This window comes from Mustelus asterias, chromosome 11 (genome assembly GCF_964213995.1).
Source record: "Mustelus asterias chromosome 11, sMusAst1.hap1.1, whole genome shotgun sequence".
Taxonomy (NCBI): domain Eukaryota; kingdom Metazoa; phylum Chordata; class Chondrichthyes; order Carcharhiniformes; family Triakidae; genus Mustelus; species Mustelus asterias.
The window spans coordinates 54,549,064-54,563,715 of NC_135811.1; the positions used below are offsets into that span (position 1 = coordinate 54,549,064).

The window sequence follows — 14,652 nt, forward strand, 5'->3', positions numbered from 1 at the left end:
ACTTTAAACTCCCTTCATCAGGCAAATCAACTTCAAGTCAGCTCAACTCCAAAAGGATCATTTTTACTTTTCTTTTTCCCTTCATTATACCCTCTCCTCAAAGACGGTTACTAATTCAACATTAGGCAGCTTACCAGTAGGGGGATCTTTAAAGCTAATAAGAAATGTTCCAGGCACATCTATATGCCAATATTTGAAATATATATTATACCCTTAAGTCTCTCCTGGCTAGACTGGGAAAGGAAAGGCACTCTCTTTTTACTATACATAGCTCTCTCTGGTCTCGGCTGCGCTCCCTCCCATCCATTTATAGCTATCTCCAGTCTCGCTGTCTCTCTCCCAACCGTTCATTTATAACTCTTAGTGCCTTGCTATCACTCTCCCTCCCAGCCCATTCCTTTATAACTCTCTCTCGTCCTGCTGTCTCTTTCCCATCTCGCTCCTTTTTGCCTCTCTTCAATCTCACTGTCTTTCTCCCTTTCCATTCCTTTATGACTCTCTCCCGTCTAACTGCCTCTCTCCCATCTTTCTAATTAACAATGGTCATTTTTCTGCTACCTGACGCAGAAAGTTAGAATTAATTTGCAAGTTAATCTCATATTGAAATGTAACATGTAACCAAGCTAAGTGAGTCTCGATTTCATTTGTTCATTGTCTTCACTTTTTCTTTGCTGCTTTTGGGTTGTGTTTTCCATTTACTTAGTCAACAAACCAACCAAACACCAATTTAATAGACCATTAGTGGCAGTCCCAATGCTAGACGAAGTAACACAGATGTAAACAACTTGATGTAAAAAAATCAGTATCTGCTGCACACTGGGAAAGCAGTGACTTGCAAACTAGTTGGAGTTGAACTTCATTTTTGCTTCTGAGCAGTCGTGTCTCACACTGTCGGTTACAGACAGCACAGAATTAGTTATTGACACAATCAAGCTAATCCGTCTCCTCCCAGGGCAGTGCTGGATTCTCTTTTAATATCTTTTTAATATGTCAACATTAAACCTCATTTTTCTTAATTTGATGCTTTATCTTTTTGCTGTGGGCAAGAACATTCACTCTGAAAATCAGATCAAAGAAACCAGGAAATGGGGGGGGGGGGGTGTAAATGGTGAAGGAATTACGCTTGAAATCATTTGGCTTCCAATTTATAGACACAACTGGTTTTAAATAAAATATATTCTCATATGTCAACAGATTTTATTTTTCACATTGTTCAGAGCAAGGTGGCAGGCAACACATTAAATATTAAGCTTGGAAGCCTGCGAAAACCCTTGCAAATTGCGCATTTACAAAGTTAGACCACAGCACCACCTGATGGTTAATATAACCAAAAGCAGCCCTTTAAAATTGCAGCTTGCAGCAATCTGGAGTAAACAAATCTCTTCCAGAAAGGACAAGCCTCAATTTCTGTCATACTTTGTATTAGGATAATAGATGGGCGATTACTTGTCTCGGCCCCACCAGTCCTAAGCAGAGATTTTAAGAGTTTCTCTCACTTTCGCTATAACGGAGTTCCAATGATGTGTTGATACTTTGGTTTGACTTATTGTCACATGTGAGCGCTATACGGACAAAACATACCATTCATAGAGAAGGAAACGAGAGAGTGCAGAATATAGTGTTACAGTCATAGCTCGGATGTAGAGAAAGATCAACTTAATGTAAGGCAAATCCATTCAAAAGTCTGACAGCAGCAGGGAAGCTGCTGTTCTTGAGTCGGTTGGTACGTGACCTCAGGCTTTTGTATCTTTTTCCTGAAGGAAGAAGGTGGAAGAGAGAATGTCCCGGGTGCATGGGGTCCTTAATTATGCTGGCTGCTTTGCCAAGACAGTGGGAAGTGTAGACAGAGTCAATGGATGGGAGGCTGGTTTGCGTGATGGATTGGGCTACATTCACGACCTTTCATAATTCCTTGTGGTCTTGGGCAGAGCAGGAGCCATACCAAGCTGTGATACAACCAGAAAGAATGCTTTCTGTGGTGCATCTGTAAAAGTTGGTGAGAGTTGTAGCTGACATGCCAAATTTCCTAAGTCTTCTGAGAAAGTAGAGGCGTTGGTAGGCATTCTTAACTATAGTGTCAGCATGGGTGGGGGGGGGGGACCAGGGCAGGTTGTTGGTGATTTGGACACTTAAAAATTTGAAGCTCTCGACCCTTTCTATACTTCGACCCCGTTGATGTAGACAGGGGCATGTTCTCCTTTACGCTTCCTGATGTCAATGACAAACTCCTTCATTTTGTTGACATTGAGGGAGAGATTATTGTTGCCGCACCAGTTCACCACATTCTCTATCTCATTCCTGTACTCTGTCTCGTCATTGTTTGAGATCCAACTCACTATGGTGGTGTCATCAGCAAACTTGAAAATCGAATTGGAGGGGAATTTGGCCACACAGTCATAAGGAGTATAGTAGGGGGCTGAGAACACAGCCTTGTGGGGCACTGGTGTTAAGGATGATCGTGGAGAAGGTGTTGTTGCTTATCCTTACTGATTGTGGTCTGAGAGTTAGGAAGTTCAGGATTCAGTCACAGATGGAGGTGCCAAGGCCCAGGAGTTTGGAGATGGGTTTCGTGGAAATAATGGTGTTGAAAGCTGAGCTGTGGTCAACAAATAGGAGTCTGACATAGGTGTCCTTGTTATCTAGGTGTTCCACAGTTGAGTGCAGGGCCAGGGAAATGGTGTCTGCTGTGGACCTGTTGCGGCGATAGGCAAACTGTAGTGGATCCAGGTAGTCCGGGAGGCTGGAATTGATTCATGCCACGACTAGCCTTTCGAAGCACTTCATAATGGTGGATGTCAGAGCCACCAGCCGATAGTCATTAAGGCACGCTAGTTGGCTTTTCTTAGGTACCGGGCTGATGGTCATCTTCTTGAAGCAGATAGGGGCCTCAGATTGTTGTAAAGAGAGGTTGAAGATGTCTGCGAATACCTCTGCCAGCTGATCCGTGCAGGATCTGATTGCACGTCCGGGTACCCCATCCGGGCCAGTTGTTTTCTATGGGTTGACCTTCAAGAAAGCTGCTCTGACATCTGCAATGGTGATCCCAGATACAGGTTCATCCAGGGCTTCCAGGGTGGAGGGCATGCTCTCACTGACCTCTTGCTCAAAACAGGCATAGAATGCATTGAGCTCATCAGGGAGGGGTGCGTTGGAGCTGGCGATTTTACATGCCTTCATCTTGTAGCCTATTATGTCTTGCAGACCTTGCCATAGTTGGCGGGGGTCGGTATGGCTAGCCTGGGACTCTAGCTTGGTACAACAGGAAGGAGACGGAATCAGATGCTGAGGAGAAAATCCTCCTTTGCAAGAATTTCCGATTGAAGAGGTTCTCAGTAAAGATCTCCAGTGTCATAATTTATACAGGGTTCTCAGTAAACCCTCAGCAAAGGGTGGCACAGTAGCATAGTGGTTAGCAGTGCTGCCTCACAGAGCAGGGACCTGGGTTCAATTCTGACTTGGGTCATTGGCTGTGTGGAGTTTGCACTTTCTCCCCGTGTCAGCATGGGTTTCCTCCAGGTGCTCCAGTTTCCTCCCACAGTCTAAAGATGTGCGAGTTAAGTTGATTAAATTAACCCTAGTGTCAGGGGATTAGCTGGATAAATATATGGGGTTACGGGAACAGGGCCTAGGTGGGATTGTGGTCAGTGTAGACTCAATGGGTAAATGGCCTCCTTCTGCACTGTAGCGATTCTATGATAAACATTTCCAGGGTCATCCTTTAAATAGGATTCTCAGTAAACATCTCCTGAGTCATGATTTGTATTTTGTTAAAACCACCAATAATGGCTCGGAGACACAGCGCCTTTTCATCCCTCTGGCAGTTTGAGTGTTTATCGAGGCATGCAGCAGGAAACTACTCAAAGTATGGCACAAGTCAGCAGTCTTGGAAAGGTCAATTGGTGAGTTGAGTTGGGAGGATTCATCCAAGGTGGGAGAAACTCATGATCCAGTTATGAAAAGAGGGTTGTGGAGTTGAATTAGTTTGCACTGGAACAAAGGTTTATTGCTGGAGGATGGGACATGATCTTCAAAATGCAACAGGCAAATGTTATGTCACTTTAAGGGCTTTCGGACTTGTGCTCCTTTCATATTTTGCATAGAATCCCTACTGTTCAGAAAGAGGTTATTCAGTACATCAATGTCTGCACCGACTTCCCGAAAGAGCATCTCACCCAGGCCCTCCCCTTTGCATCATCCCCATAACCCCACACATTTACCATGGCTAATCCACCTAACATACCATTTTTGGACACTGAGGGGCAATTTAGCATGGCCAATGCAACTAACCTTTGGACTGTGGGAGGAAATCAGAGTAAATTCACGCGGACACGAGGAGAACGTGCAAACTCTGCACAGACAGTCACTGAAGGCCTGAATCAAACCCGGGTGCCTGCTGTGAGGCAGCAGTGCTAACCACTGCATCACTGTGCCACTCCTGCTCTGCCACCCCATTCTATGTTTAAGTTTGGATGAAGTGGTCTCGATGAGCCAGCTCCCAGTGTTCATGCCATGGGCTCCTATAACCCAATATCAGACTGACTGACCGATGAACAATTAGTTATCCACCAGGTTAGGAAAGTCAGAAGCCAGATGTAGCAGTACGTAAACAGTGGGAGACCCCGATTCAATGCAAATCTCATGAAATTGTAACAAAAAGAGCAACTTGCGTGGAGGATAGACAGGTATAACATTTATAAAAATGCCCTGGTAGACTTCGGTCAGGAGAAATGCTCCAGGTCTCCCTATTCCCAAGCAGTCAATGCATGGAACTCATTCCCAACAAAACCCATTGATGCCACTTGGATTAACGCATTTACAAAGATAAATATTGGACTGTGGAATGTAGCGATTATATAATGGGTGTAGGTGGGAATGTGAAATTGAGACACAATCAGATCAGTCATGAACTAACCGAATGGCAGAGCAGGCTCAAGTGGCTAAAATGGTTTACTCTTGCTCCTAATACATACGTTCATATGTAAATTAACTGGGGATTTCAACAGCAACTTACATTTATATAACTCCTTTAGAATTGCAAAATGTCCTAAGGCACTTGACAACAGTGTGATCAATAAATACTTAATACCAAGCTACTGAACGAGGTATCAAGACAGATGACCAAAAGCTTGAATAGAGAAGTAGGATAAAAGGTGGAGGAGAGAAGGATAGAGGCAGAGAGGTTTAGGGAAGGAATTCCAGAGCACAGGTCCTAGACAGCTGACATCACAGTCGCCAATGGCAGAACGACCAAAATTGGGGGATGGACAAGATGCCAGAATTGCAAGAGCACTGGGATCTTGAAGGAGGAGGTTATAAAGATTAAGAGGAGCAAGGTCGCTGAAGGGTTTGAAAACCAGGAAGGATTTAAAATTGATGTCTGTTGCCAGACTGGGAGCCAGCTGCAAGTCAACAAGCAAAAAGGTAATGGTTGAGTGGGACTGAGTATGAAAAAGAGATAGATACTCACTTCAAAAGTTAATATTACAGGATAAAGAAAAAGTGCAGAAGAAATTGAGATTAAACAGATAGAGCTGCCATGGCTAATAAAATGATTCAATAGGCTTGAGAATTCTATTCCTGTCACTTCTCAGAAGCACTGACATTGGGGGTGGGGAAGATAAAAACACTTAAAAGGAGCACAACAGATAGTCAGTAAAAAAAAGAGCTTACACTGACATCCATGTTCCCCTATCAGATTAATTCCCAGGGTTCACATACTTCACTCTGTTACATCAACAGGATGCACAAAATCAAAAGTGAGGAGGAGCAAGGCCATGGAGTGATTTGGAAACAAGAATAGGGAATTTAAAAGTCAATCATTGAAAAACAATTGCCTTTCCATAGATGTTGCCAAGCCCTTGAATATTTCCAGCACTTTTCATTTTTATTTCAATGTCTAGCAACCATAGAATTGTGATTTTATAAGACGCGCACAAACACTAGTTAGGGAACATGCTCAAGAACCCACATTAGAGCCTTAGGAGTTAATTGGGAAAAATTTACATTGGATAATGAGTAGCTACTAGCTAATTCAGACAAGTACCGCAGGTCACACATTTCTTTTTCAAGGTTTTGTGCAACTTCAAATAAATCTCAAAGTATTATACTAATGAATTAACCATCCAAGCAAATGTTGGAGTTTGTATCATTTGTGTAAGAATTTAGCAAGGCAAAGCAGTTTCCCTCCTCTATAAGTACAAGAAACTGCATTTACTTCTGCAACTAATGTTGCATTGTTTCCATGGGGAATGGTCCTCCGGCATCTCCTGAAAGCAGCACTAAGGTTTCTTTGTTGAACCAGCATAGATACAATATTCTGTATTCAAAGCAAATCATCAGATTAACAGGTACAATTAATTAGGAGTAAATCAAAATATCCATAAACCATTATACAACACCTTTGCCTTCTTACCATTGTGCTTCCATTCAGAAGAAGCTTACCGTTGTGACACTGATAAAAGCTCTTCACAAAAATTCAATAGAAAGTAGATTACTCTATTTGCTGTATTTTGCTTTTGTATTGGTTGTTCAGCAGATAGGTTTCAACCATTGTTTGCATACATTTCATAAACGGCAGACCCTCAGAACCACCGGCATCGGAAACACATCTAGCTGATAATCCACTGTGAACTGTTGTGTGAACTAGTCGAAGGACAACATGCCACAGACTATCGGGGTTTTCTCTCAGGTAATCGGTGAAATAGGATTCAGCAGAGCAGACAAAAAAAGAACTGAAGCGAAACATGGGCAGTTCTGCCTGTCAACAAGTCTTTCAGATTGCATTCAATGCCGCATTGGTAAGATATTTATAATGATTAATAATTCGATAACCACATTCTGACGGGTGGTGGTGGGGGGGGGGGGGGGGCGGTGGTGGGAAGGTTAAATAAATTAGACTATTCGCAATTATGTGCAATGACTTTACAAGCCGTTTGATGTTGCTTGAGGACATGACTGGGCTCTGCTATCATGTGGATCAATTTGCCATCTGCACTCACCGCGTAGGCTTATGCTTGAAAGATGATCAAATGAGTGAGGTCATGTAGGGTGAGTGTGTGAGCTACCAGAGGGGGGGGGTTTCTAGATGTCCATGGTATTTTCTGACACTTTCGGAGACATAACTATAGCTTCTTTGTTGGGGGTTGAACGGCGAGCACAGATTTGAAAAATATGAACTCTTCCTTGGCTGTCTTTTGCCTTTTTTACGTACGTACATATTGCTCTCATGGGCAGGAGATTTTTGACCACCTATCACTTTTCAGTAATGAATGCTAAGCATGAGAATGGGAGGCAATAGCATCAGAGTTAAATATGGCTTCCATTGTAGTCCCAGATTACATGACGGAATATCAGAACAACATGCAATCTTGTAAGAATTTAATCTCACCGTCTTTCAAAGTTTCCTTTGTTAAACCTCTTCCGTAGCGCTGATCATATGTCATGTAGCTATCAGATGAGAACTGGTAGACCTGGGTAGAAAAATTTTCATTAGAATCAAGCGTCAGCATTCCTTTCATTTAAAATATCTGCTGGATACTACCATTCATTGAGAATAGCTAAACACAATTAAAAGTTTTTAAAGTTTATTTATTAGTGTCACAAGTAGGTTTATGTTAACACTGCAATGAAGTTACTGTGAAAATCAGTTAAATGGAATGAGCAGAATTTATCTGCAGAAAATATCCCAAAGTTCAAATGCCCACACAAAAAGATGGGAGAGGAGGAAAGTTGGTGGTGGGGGATGTGTTTAGAAATCCTTCAGTGTGCAATAGATCAATGCGGATATGGTGTCAGTGCAATCAGAACCTTACATTATTACCCAATTAGTTGCACAGTTATGCAACATAGGCAATCATAAAAATCCATTGCTTTGGAGCATTGTTAGGGCCCCACCGAGTCTCTTGGACCATTCTGATTCCGATGCTACTCACTGGGTGTCATTTAAACCTGGGCCCCTTGCCTGGGACACACATCTTAGTGCAATGAAAATAGCTGGTCCGCTCCATTGCTCCAAATTCACTTGCAGGGAGACAATCACAGCTCCAGACAAAATCCCGTCCGTTCCAAAAAACCCTGCAAATGAACGTTATTGAAGGGGGGGGGGAACGGCGGGACGGGACGGAGAGATGGCGGGGGGGACTGGATGGTGGGAGGGGGGGGGGGGAGATGGCGGGGGAGGGGGAACGGCGGGGGGGGGGGGGGGGGTGGGGGGACGAAGTGGACAAAGAACAAAGAACAGTACAGCACAGGAAACAGGCCCTTCGGCCCTCCAAGCCTGTGCCGCTCATTGATCCAACTAGACCATTCATTTGTATCCCTCGATTCCCAGACTGCTCATGTGACTATCCAGGTAAGTCTCAAACGATGCCAGCGTGTCTGCCTCCACCACCCTACTTGGCAGCGCATTCCAGGCCCCCACCACTCTCTGTGTAAGAAACGTCCCTCTGATATCTGAGTTATACCTCGCTCCTCTCACCTTGAGCCCGTGACCCCTCGTGATCGTCACCTCCGACCTGGGAAAACGCTTCCCACTGTTCATCCTATCTATACCCTTCATAATTTTGTACACCTCTATTGGGTCTCCCCTCATTCTCTGTCTTTCCAGGGAGAACAAGCCCAGTTTACCCAATCTCTCCTCATAGCTAAGACCCTCCATACCAGGCAACATCCTGGTAAACCTTCTCTGCACTCTCTCCAAAGCCTCCACGTCCTTCTGGTAGTGCGGCGACCAGAACTGGACGCAGTACTCCAAATGTGGCCTGACCAGCGTTCTATACAGCTGCAACATCAGACTCCAGCTTTTATACTCTATACCCCGTCCTATAATGACAAGCATACCATATGCCTTCTTCACCACCTTCTCCATCTGTGCTGCCACCTTCAAGGATTTGTGGACTTGCACACCTAGGTCCCTCTGTGTTTCTATACTCTTGATGGCTCTGCCATTTATTGTATAACTCCCCCCTACATTAGTTCTTCCAAAATGCATCACTTCGCATTTATCTGGATTAAATTCCATCTGCCATTTCTCCGCCCAATTTTCCAGCCTATCTATATCCTACTGTATTGTCCGACAATGTTCATCGCTATCCGCAAGTCCAGCCATCTTCGTGTCATCCGCAAACTTGCTGATAACACCAGTTACACCTTCTTCCAAATCATTTATATATATCACAAATAGCAGAGGTCCCAGTACAGAGCCCTGCGGAACACCACTGGTCACAGACCTCCAGCCGGAAAAAGACCCTTCGACTGCTACCCTCTGTCTCCTGTGGCCAAGCCAGTTTTCTCCCCATCTAGCCACCTCTCCTGTATCCCATGAGCCTTAACCTTCTTAACCAACCTGCCATGAGGGACTTTGTCAAATGCCTTACTGAAATCCATATAGACGACATCCACGGCCCTTCCTTCGTCAACCGTTTTTGTCACTTCCTCAAAAAACTCCACCAAATTTGTAAGGCACGACCTCCCTCTTACAAAGCCATGCTGTCTGTCACTAATGAGATTGTTCCATTCCAAATGCGCATACATCCTGTCTCTAAGAATCCTCTCCAACAACTTCCCTACCACGGATGTCAAGCTCACTGGCCTATAATTATCCGGGTTATCCCTGCTACCCTTCTTAAATAATGGTACCACATTTGCTATCCTCCAATCCTCAGGGACCTCACCTGTGTCCAATGAAGAGACAAAGATTTCCGTCAGAGGCCCAGCAATTACATCTCTTGTCTCCCTGAGCAGTCTAGGATAGATGCCATCAGGCCCTGGGGATTTGTCAGTTTTAATGTTCCCTAAAAAACCTAACACTTCCTCCCTTGTAATGGAGATTCGCTCTAACGGGTCAACACCTCCCTCTGAGACACTCCCAGTCAACAAGTCCCTCTCCTTTGTGAATGCCGATGCAAAGTATTCATTTAGGATCTCCCCTATTCCCTTGGGTTCTAAGCATAATTTCCCTCCTTTGTCCCCGAGAGGTCCGACTTTTTCCCTGACAACTCTTTTGTTCCTAACATATGAATAAAATGCCTTAGGATTCTCCTTAATCCTGTCTGCCAAGAACATTTCGTGACCTCTTTTTGCCCTTCTAACTCCCCGTTTGAGTTATTTCCTACTCTCTCTGTATTCCTCCAGAGCTCCATCTGTTTTCAGTTGCCCAGACCTAACGTACGCCTCTCTTTTCTTTTTGATCAGATCATCAATTTCCCTGGTTATCCATGGCTCTCGAATCCGAACGGGACGGTGGGGGGGGGGGACGATGGGGAATGGTGGGGGGACACAAGGGGGGACACGAGGGGGGGGGGGGACGACGAGGGGGGGGGACGACGAGGGGGGGGGGACGACGACGGGGGGGGGGGGGGGGACGGGGGGGGGGACGACGGGGGGGGGGGGACGACGGGGGGGGGGACGACGGGGGGGACGACGACGAGGGGGGGGGACGACGAGGGGGGGGACGACGAGGGGGGGGACGACGAGGGGGGGGACGACGAGGGGGGGGACGACGAGGGGGGGACGACGAGGGGGGGGACGACGAGGGGGGGGACGACGAGGGGGGGGACGACGAGGGGGGGGACGACGAGGGGGGGGACGACGAGGGGGGGGACGACGAGGGGGGGGACGACGAGGGGGGACACGAGGGGGGGGACGAGAGGGGGGAACGACGAGGGGGGGAACGACGAGGGGGGGGACGACGACGGGGGGACGACGACGGGGGGACGACGACGAGGGGGGGACGACGAGGGGGGGACGACGAGGGGGGGACGACGAGGGGGGGGACGACGAGGGGGGGGACGACGAGGGGGGGGACGACGAGGGGGGGGACGACGGGGGGGGGACGACGGGGGGGGGGGACGACGGGGGGGGGGGACGACGAGGGGGGGACGGCGAGGGGGGGACGGCGAGGGGGGGACGGCGAGGGGGGGACGGCGAGGGGGGGACGGCGAGGGGGGGACGGCGAGGGGGGGACGGCGAGGGGGGGACGGCGAGGGGGGGACGGCGAGGGGGGGACGGCGAGGGGGGGACGGCGAGGGGGGGACGGCGAGGGGGGGACGGCGAGGGGGGGACGGCGAGGGGGGGACGGCGAGGGGGGGACGGCGAGGGGGGGACGGCGAGGGGGGGACGGCGAGGGGGGGACGACGAGGGGGGGACGACGAGGGGGGGACGACGAGGGGGGGACGACGAGGGGGGGACGACGAGGGGGGGACGACGAGGGGGGGACGACGAGGGGGGGACGACGAGGGGGGGACGACGAGGGGGGGACGACGAGGGGGGGACGACGAGGGGGGGACGACGAGGGGGGGACGACGAGGGGGGGACGACGAGGGGGGGACGACGAGGGGGGGACGACGAGGGGGGGACGACGAGGGGGGGACGACGAGGGGGGGACGACGAGGGGGGGACGACGAGGGGGGGACGACGAGGGGGGGACGACGAGGGGGGACGACGAGGGGGGGACGACGAGGGGGGGACGACGAGGGGGGGACGACGAGGGGGGGGACGACGAGGGGGGGGACGACGAGGGGGGGGACGACGAGGGGGACGACGACGAGGGGGACGACGACGAGGGGGGGACGACGAGGGGGGGACGACGAGGGGGGGACGACGAGGGGGGGACGACGAGGGGGACGACGACGAGGGGGGGGACGACGACGAGGGGGGGACGACGAGGGGGGGGACGACGAGGGGGGAGGGGGACGACGAGGGGGGAGGGGGACGACGAGGGGGGAGGGGGACGACGAAGGGGGGGGGACGACGAGGGGGGAGGGGGACGACGAGGGGGGAGGGGACGACGAGGAGGGAGGGGGACGACGAGGGGGGGAGGGGGACGACGAGGGGGGGAGGGGGACGAGGGGGGAGGGGGACGAGGGGGGAGGGGGACGAGGGGGGAGGGGGACGAGGGGGGAGGGGGACGAGGGGGGAGGGGGACGAGGGGGGAGGGGGACGAGGGGGGAGGGGGACGAGGGGGGAGGGGGACGAGGGGGGAGGGGGACGAGGGGGGAGGGGGACGAGGGGGGAGGGGGACGAGGGGGGAGGGGGACGAGGGGGGAGGGGGACGAGGGGGAGGGGGACGAGGGGGACGAGGGGGGAGGGGGACGAGGGGGGAGGGGGAGGAGGGGACGAGGGGACGAGGGGGGAGGGGACGAGGGGGGAGGGGACGAGGGGGGAGGGGACGAGGGGGGAGGGGACGAGGGGGGAGGGGACGAGGGGGGAGGGGGACGAGGGGGGAGGGGGACGAGGGGGGAGGGGGACGAGGGGGGAGGGGGACGAGGGGGGAGGGGGACGAGGGGGGAGGGGGACGAGGGGGGAGGGGGACGAGGGGGGAGGGGGACGAGGGGGGAGGGGGACGAGGGGGGAGGGGGACGAGGGGGGAGGGGGACGAGGGGGGAGGGGGACGAGGGGGGAGGGGGACGAGGGGGGAGGGGGACGAGGGGGGAGGGGGACGAGGGGGGAGGGGGACGAGGGGGGAGGGGGACGAGGGGGGAGGGGGACGAGGGGGGAGGGGGACGAGGGGGGAGGGGGACGAGGGGGGAGGGGGACGAGGGGGGAGGGGGACGAGGGGGGAGGGACGGGGGACGAGGGGGGAGGGGGACGAGGGACGAGGGGGACGAGGGACGAGGGGGACGAGGGGGACGAAGGACGAGGGGGACGAGGGGGGAGGGGGACGAGGGGGGAGGGGGACGAGGGGGGAGGGGGACGAGGGGGGAGGGGGACGAGGGGGAAGGGGGACGATGGGGGAGGGGGACGAGGGGGGAGGGGGACGAGGGGGGAGGGGGACGAGGTGGGGGACGACGAGGGGGGGACGACGAGGGGGGGGACGACGAGGGGGGGGACGACGAGGGGGGACGACGAGGGGGGGGACGACGAGGGGGGGACGACGAGGGGGGGACGACGAGGGGGGGGGACGACGAGGGGGGGGACGACGAGGGGGGGACGACGAGGGGGGGGACGACGAGGGGGGGGGACGACGAGGGGGGGGGACGACGAGGGGGGGGACGACGAGGGGGGGGACGACGAGGGGGGGGACGACGAGGGGGGGGACGACGAGGGGGGGGGGGACGAGGGGGGGGACGACGAGGGGGGGACGACGAGGGGCGGGACGACGAGGGGGGGGACGACGAGGGGGGGGAAGACGAGGGGGGGGACGACGAGGGGGGGGACGACGAAGGGGGGGACGACGAGGGGGGGGACGACGAGGGGGGGGACGACGAGGGGGGGGACGACGAGGGGGGGGACGACGAGGGGGGGACGACGAGGGGGGGGACGACGAGGGGGGGACGACGAGGGGGGGGACGACGAGGGGGGGGACGACGAGGGGGGGGACGACGAGGGGGGGGACGACGAGGGGGGGACGACGAGGGCGGGACGACGAGGGGGGGACGACGAGGGGGACGACGAGGGGGGACGAGGGGGGGACGACGAGGGGGGGGACGACGAGGGGGGAGGGGGACGACGAAGGGGGGGGACGACGAGGGGGGAGGGGGACGACGAGGGGGGAGGGGGACGACGAGGGGGGAGGGGGACGACGAGGGGGGGAGGGGGACGACGAGGGGGGGAGGGGGACGACGAGGGGGGGAGGGGGACGACGAGGGGGGGAGGGGGACGAGGGGGGAGGGGGACGAGGGGGGAGGGGGACGAGGGGGGAGGGGGACGAGGGGGGAGGGGGACGAGGGGGGAGGGGGACGAGGGGGGAGGGGGACGAGGGGGAGGGGGACGAGGGGGAGGGGGACGAGGGGGGAGGGGGACGAGGGGGGAGGGGGACGAGGGGGGAGGGGGACGAGGGGGAAGGGGGACGAGGGGGGAGGGGGACGAGGGGGACGAGGGGGGAGGGGGACGAGGGGGGAGGGGGAGGGGGGGACGAGGGGGGAGGGGGAGGAGGGGACGAGGGGACGAGGGGACGAGGGGGGAGGGGACGAGGGGGGAGGGGACGAGGGGGGTGGGGACGAGGGGGGAGGGGACGAGGGGGGAGGGGGAGGAGGGGACGAGGGGACGAGGGGACGAGGGGGGAGGGGACGAGGGGGGAGGGGACGAGGGGGGAGGGGACGAGGGGGGAGGGGACGAGGGGGGAGGGGACGAGGGGGGAGGGGACGAGGGGGGAGGGGACGAGGGGGGAGGGGACGAGGGGGACGAGGGGGGAGGGGGACGAGGGGGGAGGGGGACGAGGGGGGAGGGGGACGAGGGGGGAGGGGGACGAGGGGGGAGGGGGACGAGGGGGGAGGGGACGAGGGGGGAGGGGGACGAGGGGGGAGGGGGACGAGGGGGGAGGGGGACGAGGGGGGAGGGGGACGAGGGGGGAGGGGGACGAGGGGGGAGGGGGACGAGGGGGGAGGGGGACGAGGGGGGAGGGGGACGAGGGGGGAGGGGGACGAGGGGGGAGGGGGACGAGGGGGGAGGGGGACGAGGGGGACGAGGGGGGAGGGGGACGAGGGGGGAGGGGGACGAGGGGGGAGGGGGACGAGGGGGGAGGGGGACGAGGGGGGAGGGGGACGAGGGGGGAGGGGGACGAGGGGGGAGGGGGACGAGGGGGGAGGGGGACGAGGGGGGAGGGGGACGAGGGACGAGGGACGAGGGGGACGGGGGACGAGGGGGACGAAGGACGAGGGGGACGAGGGGGGAGGGGGACGAGGGGGGAGGGGGACGAGGGGGGAGGGGGACGAG

The 14,652-nt window shown here is 55.0% G+C and overlaps 1 protein-coding gene across 1 annotated transcript in view; it reads right to left on the minus strand.

The window, feature by feature from the left end:
• The window catches only part of ipmkb (inositol polyphosphate multikinase b), a 97,881-nt gene that overhangs the window by 20,889 nt on the left and 62,340 nt on the right, over positions 1–14,652 (minus strand). Inside the window, exon 5 of the mRNA XM_078223610.1 lies at positions 7,388–7,469. Within this exon, the coding sequence (XP_078079736.1) occupies positions 7,388–7,469 (82 nt within the window). The remainder of the gene's footprint in view (positions 1–7,387; positions 7,470–14,652) is intronic.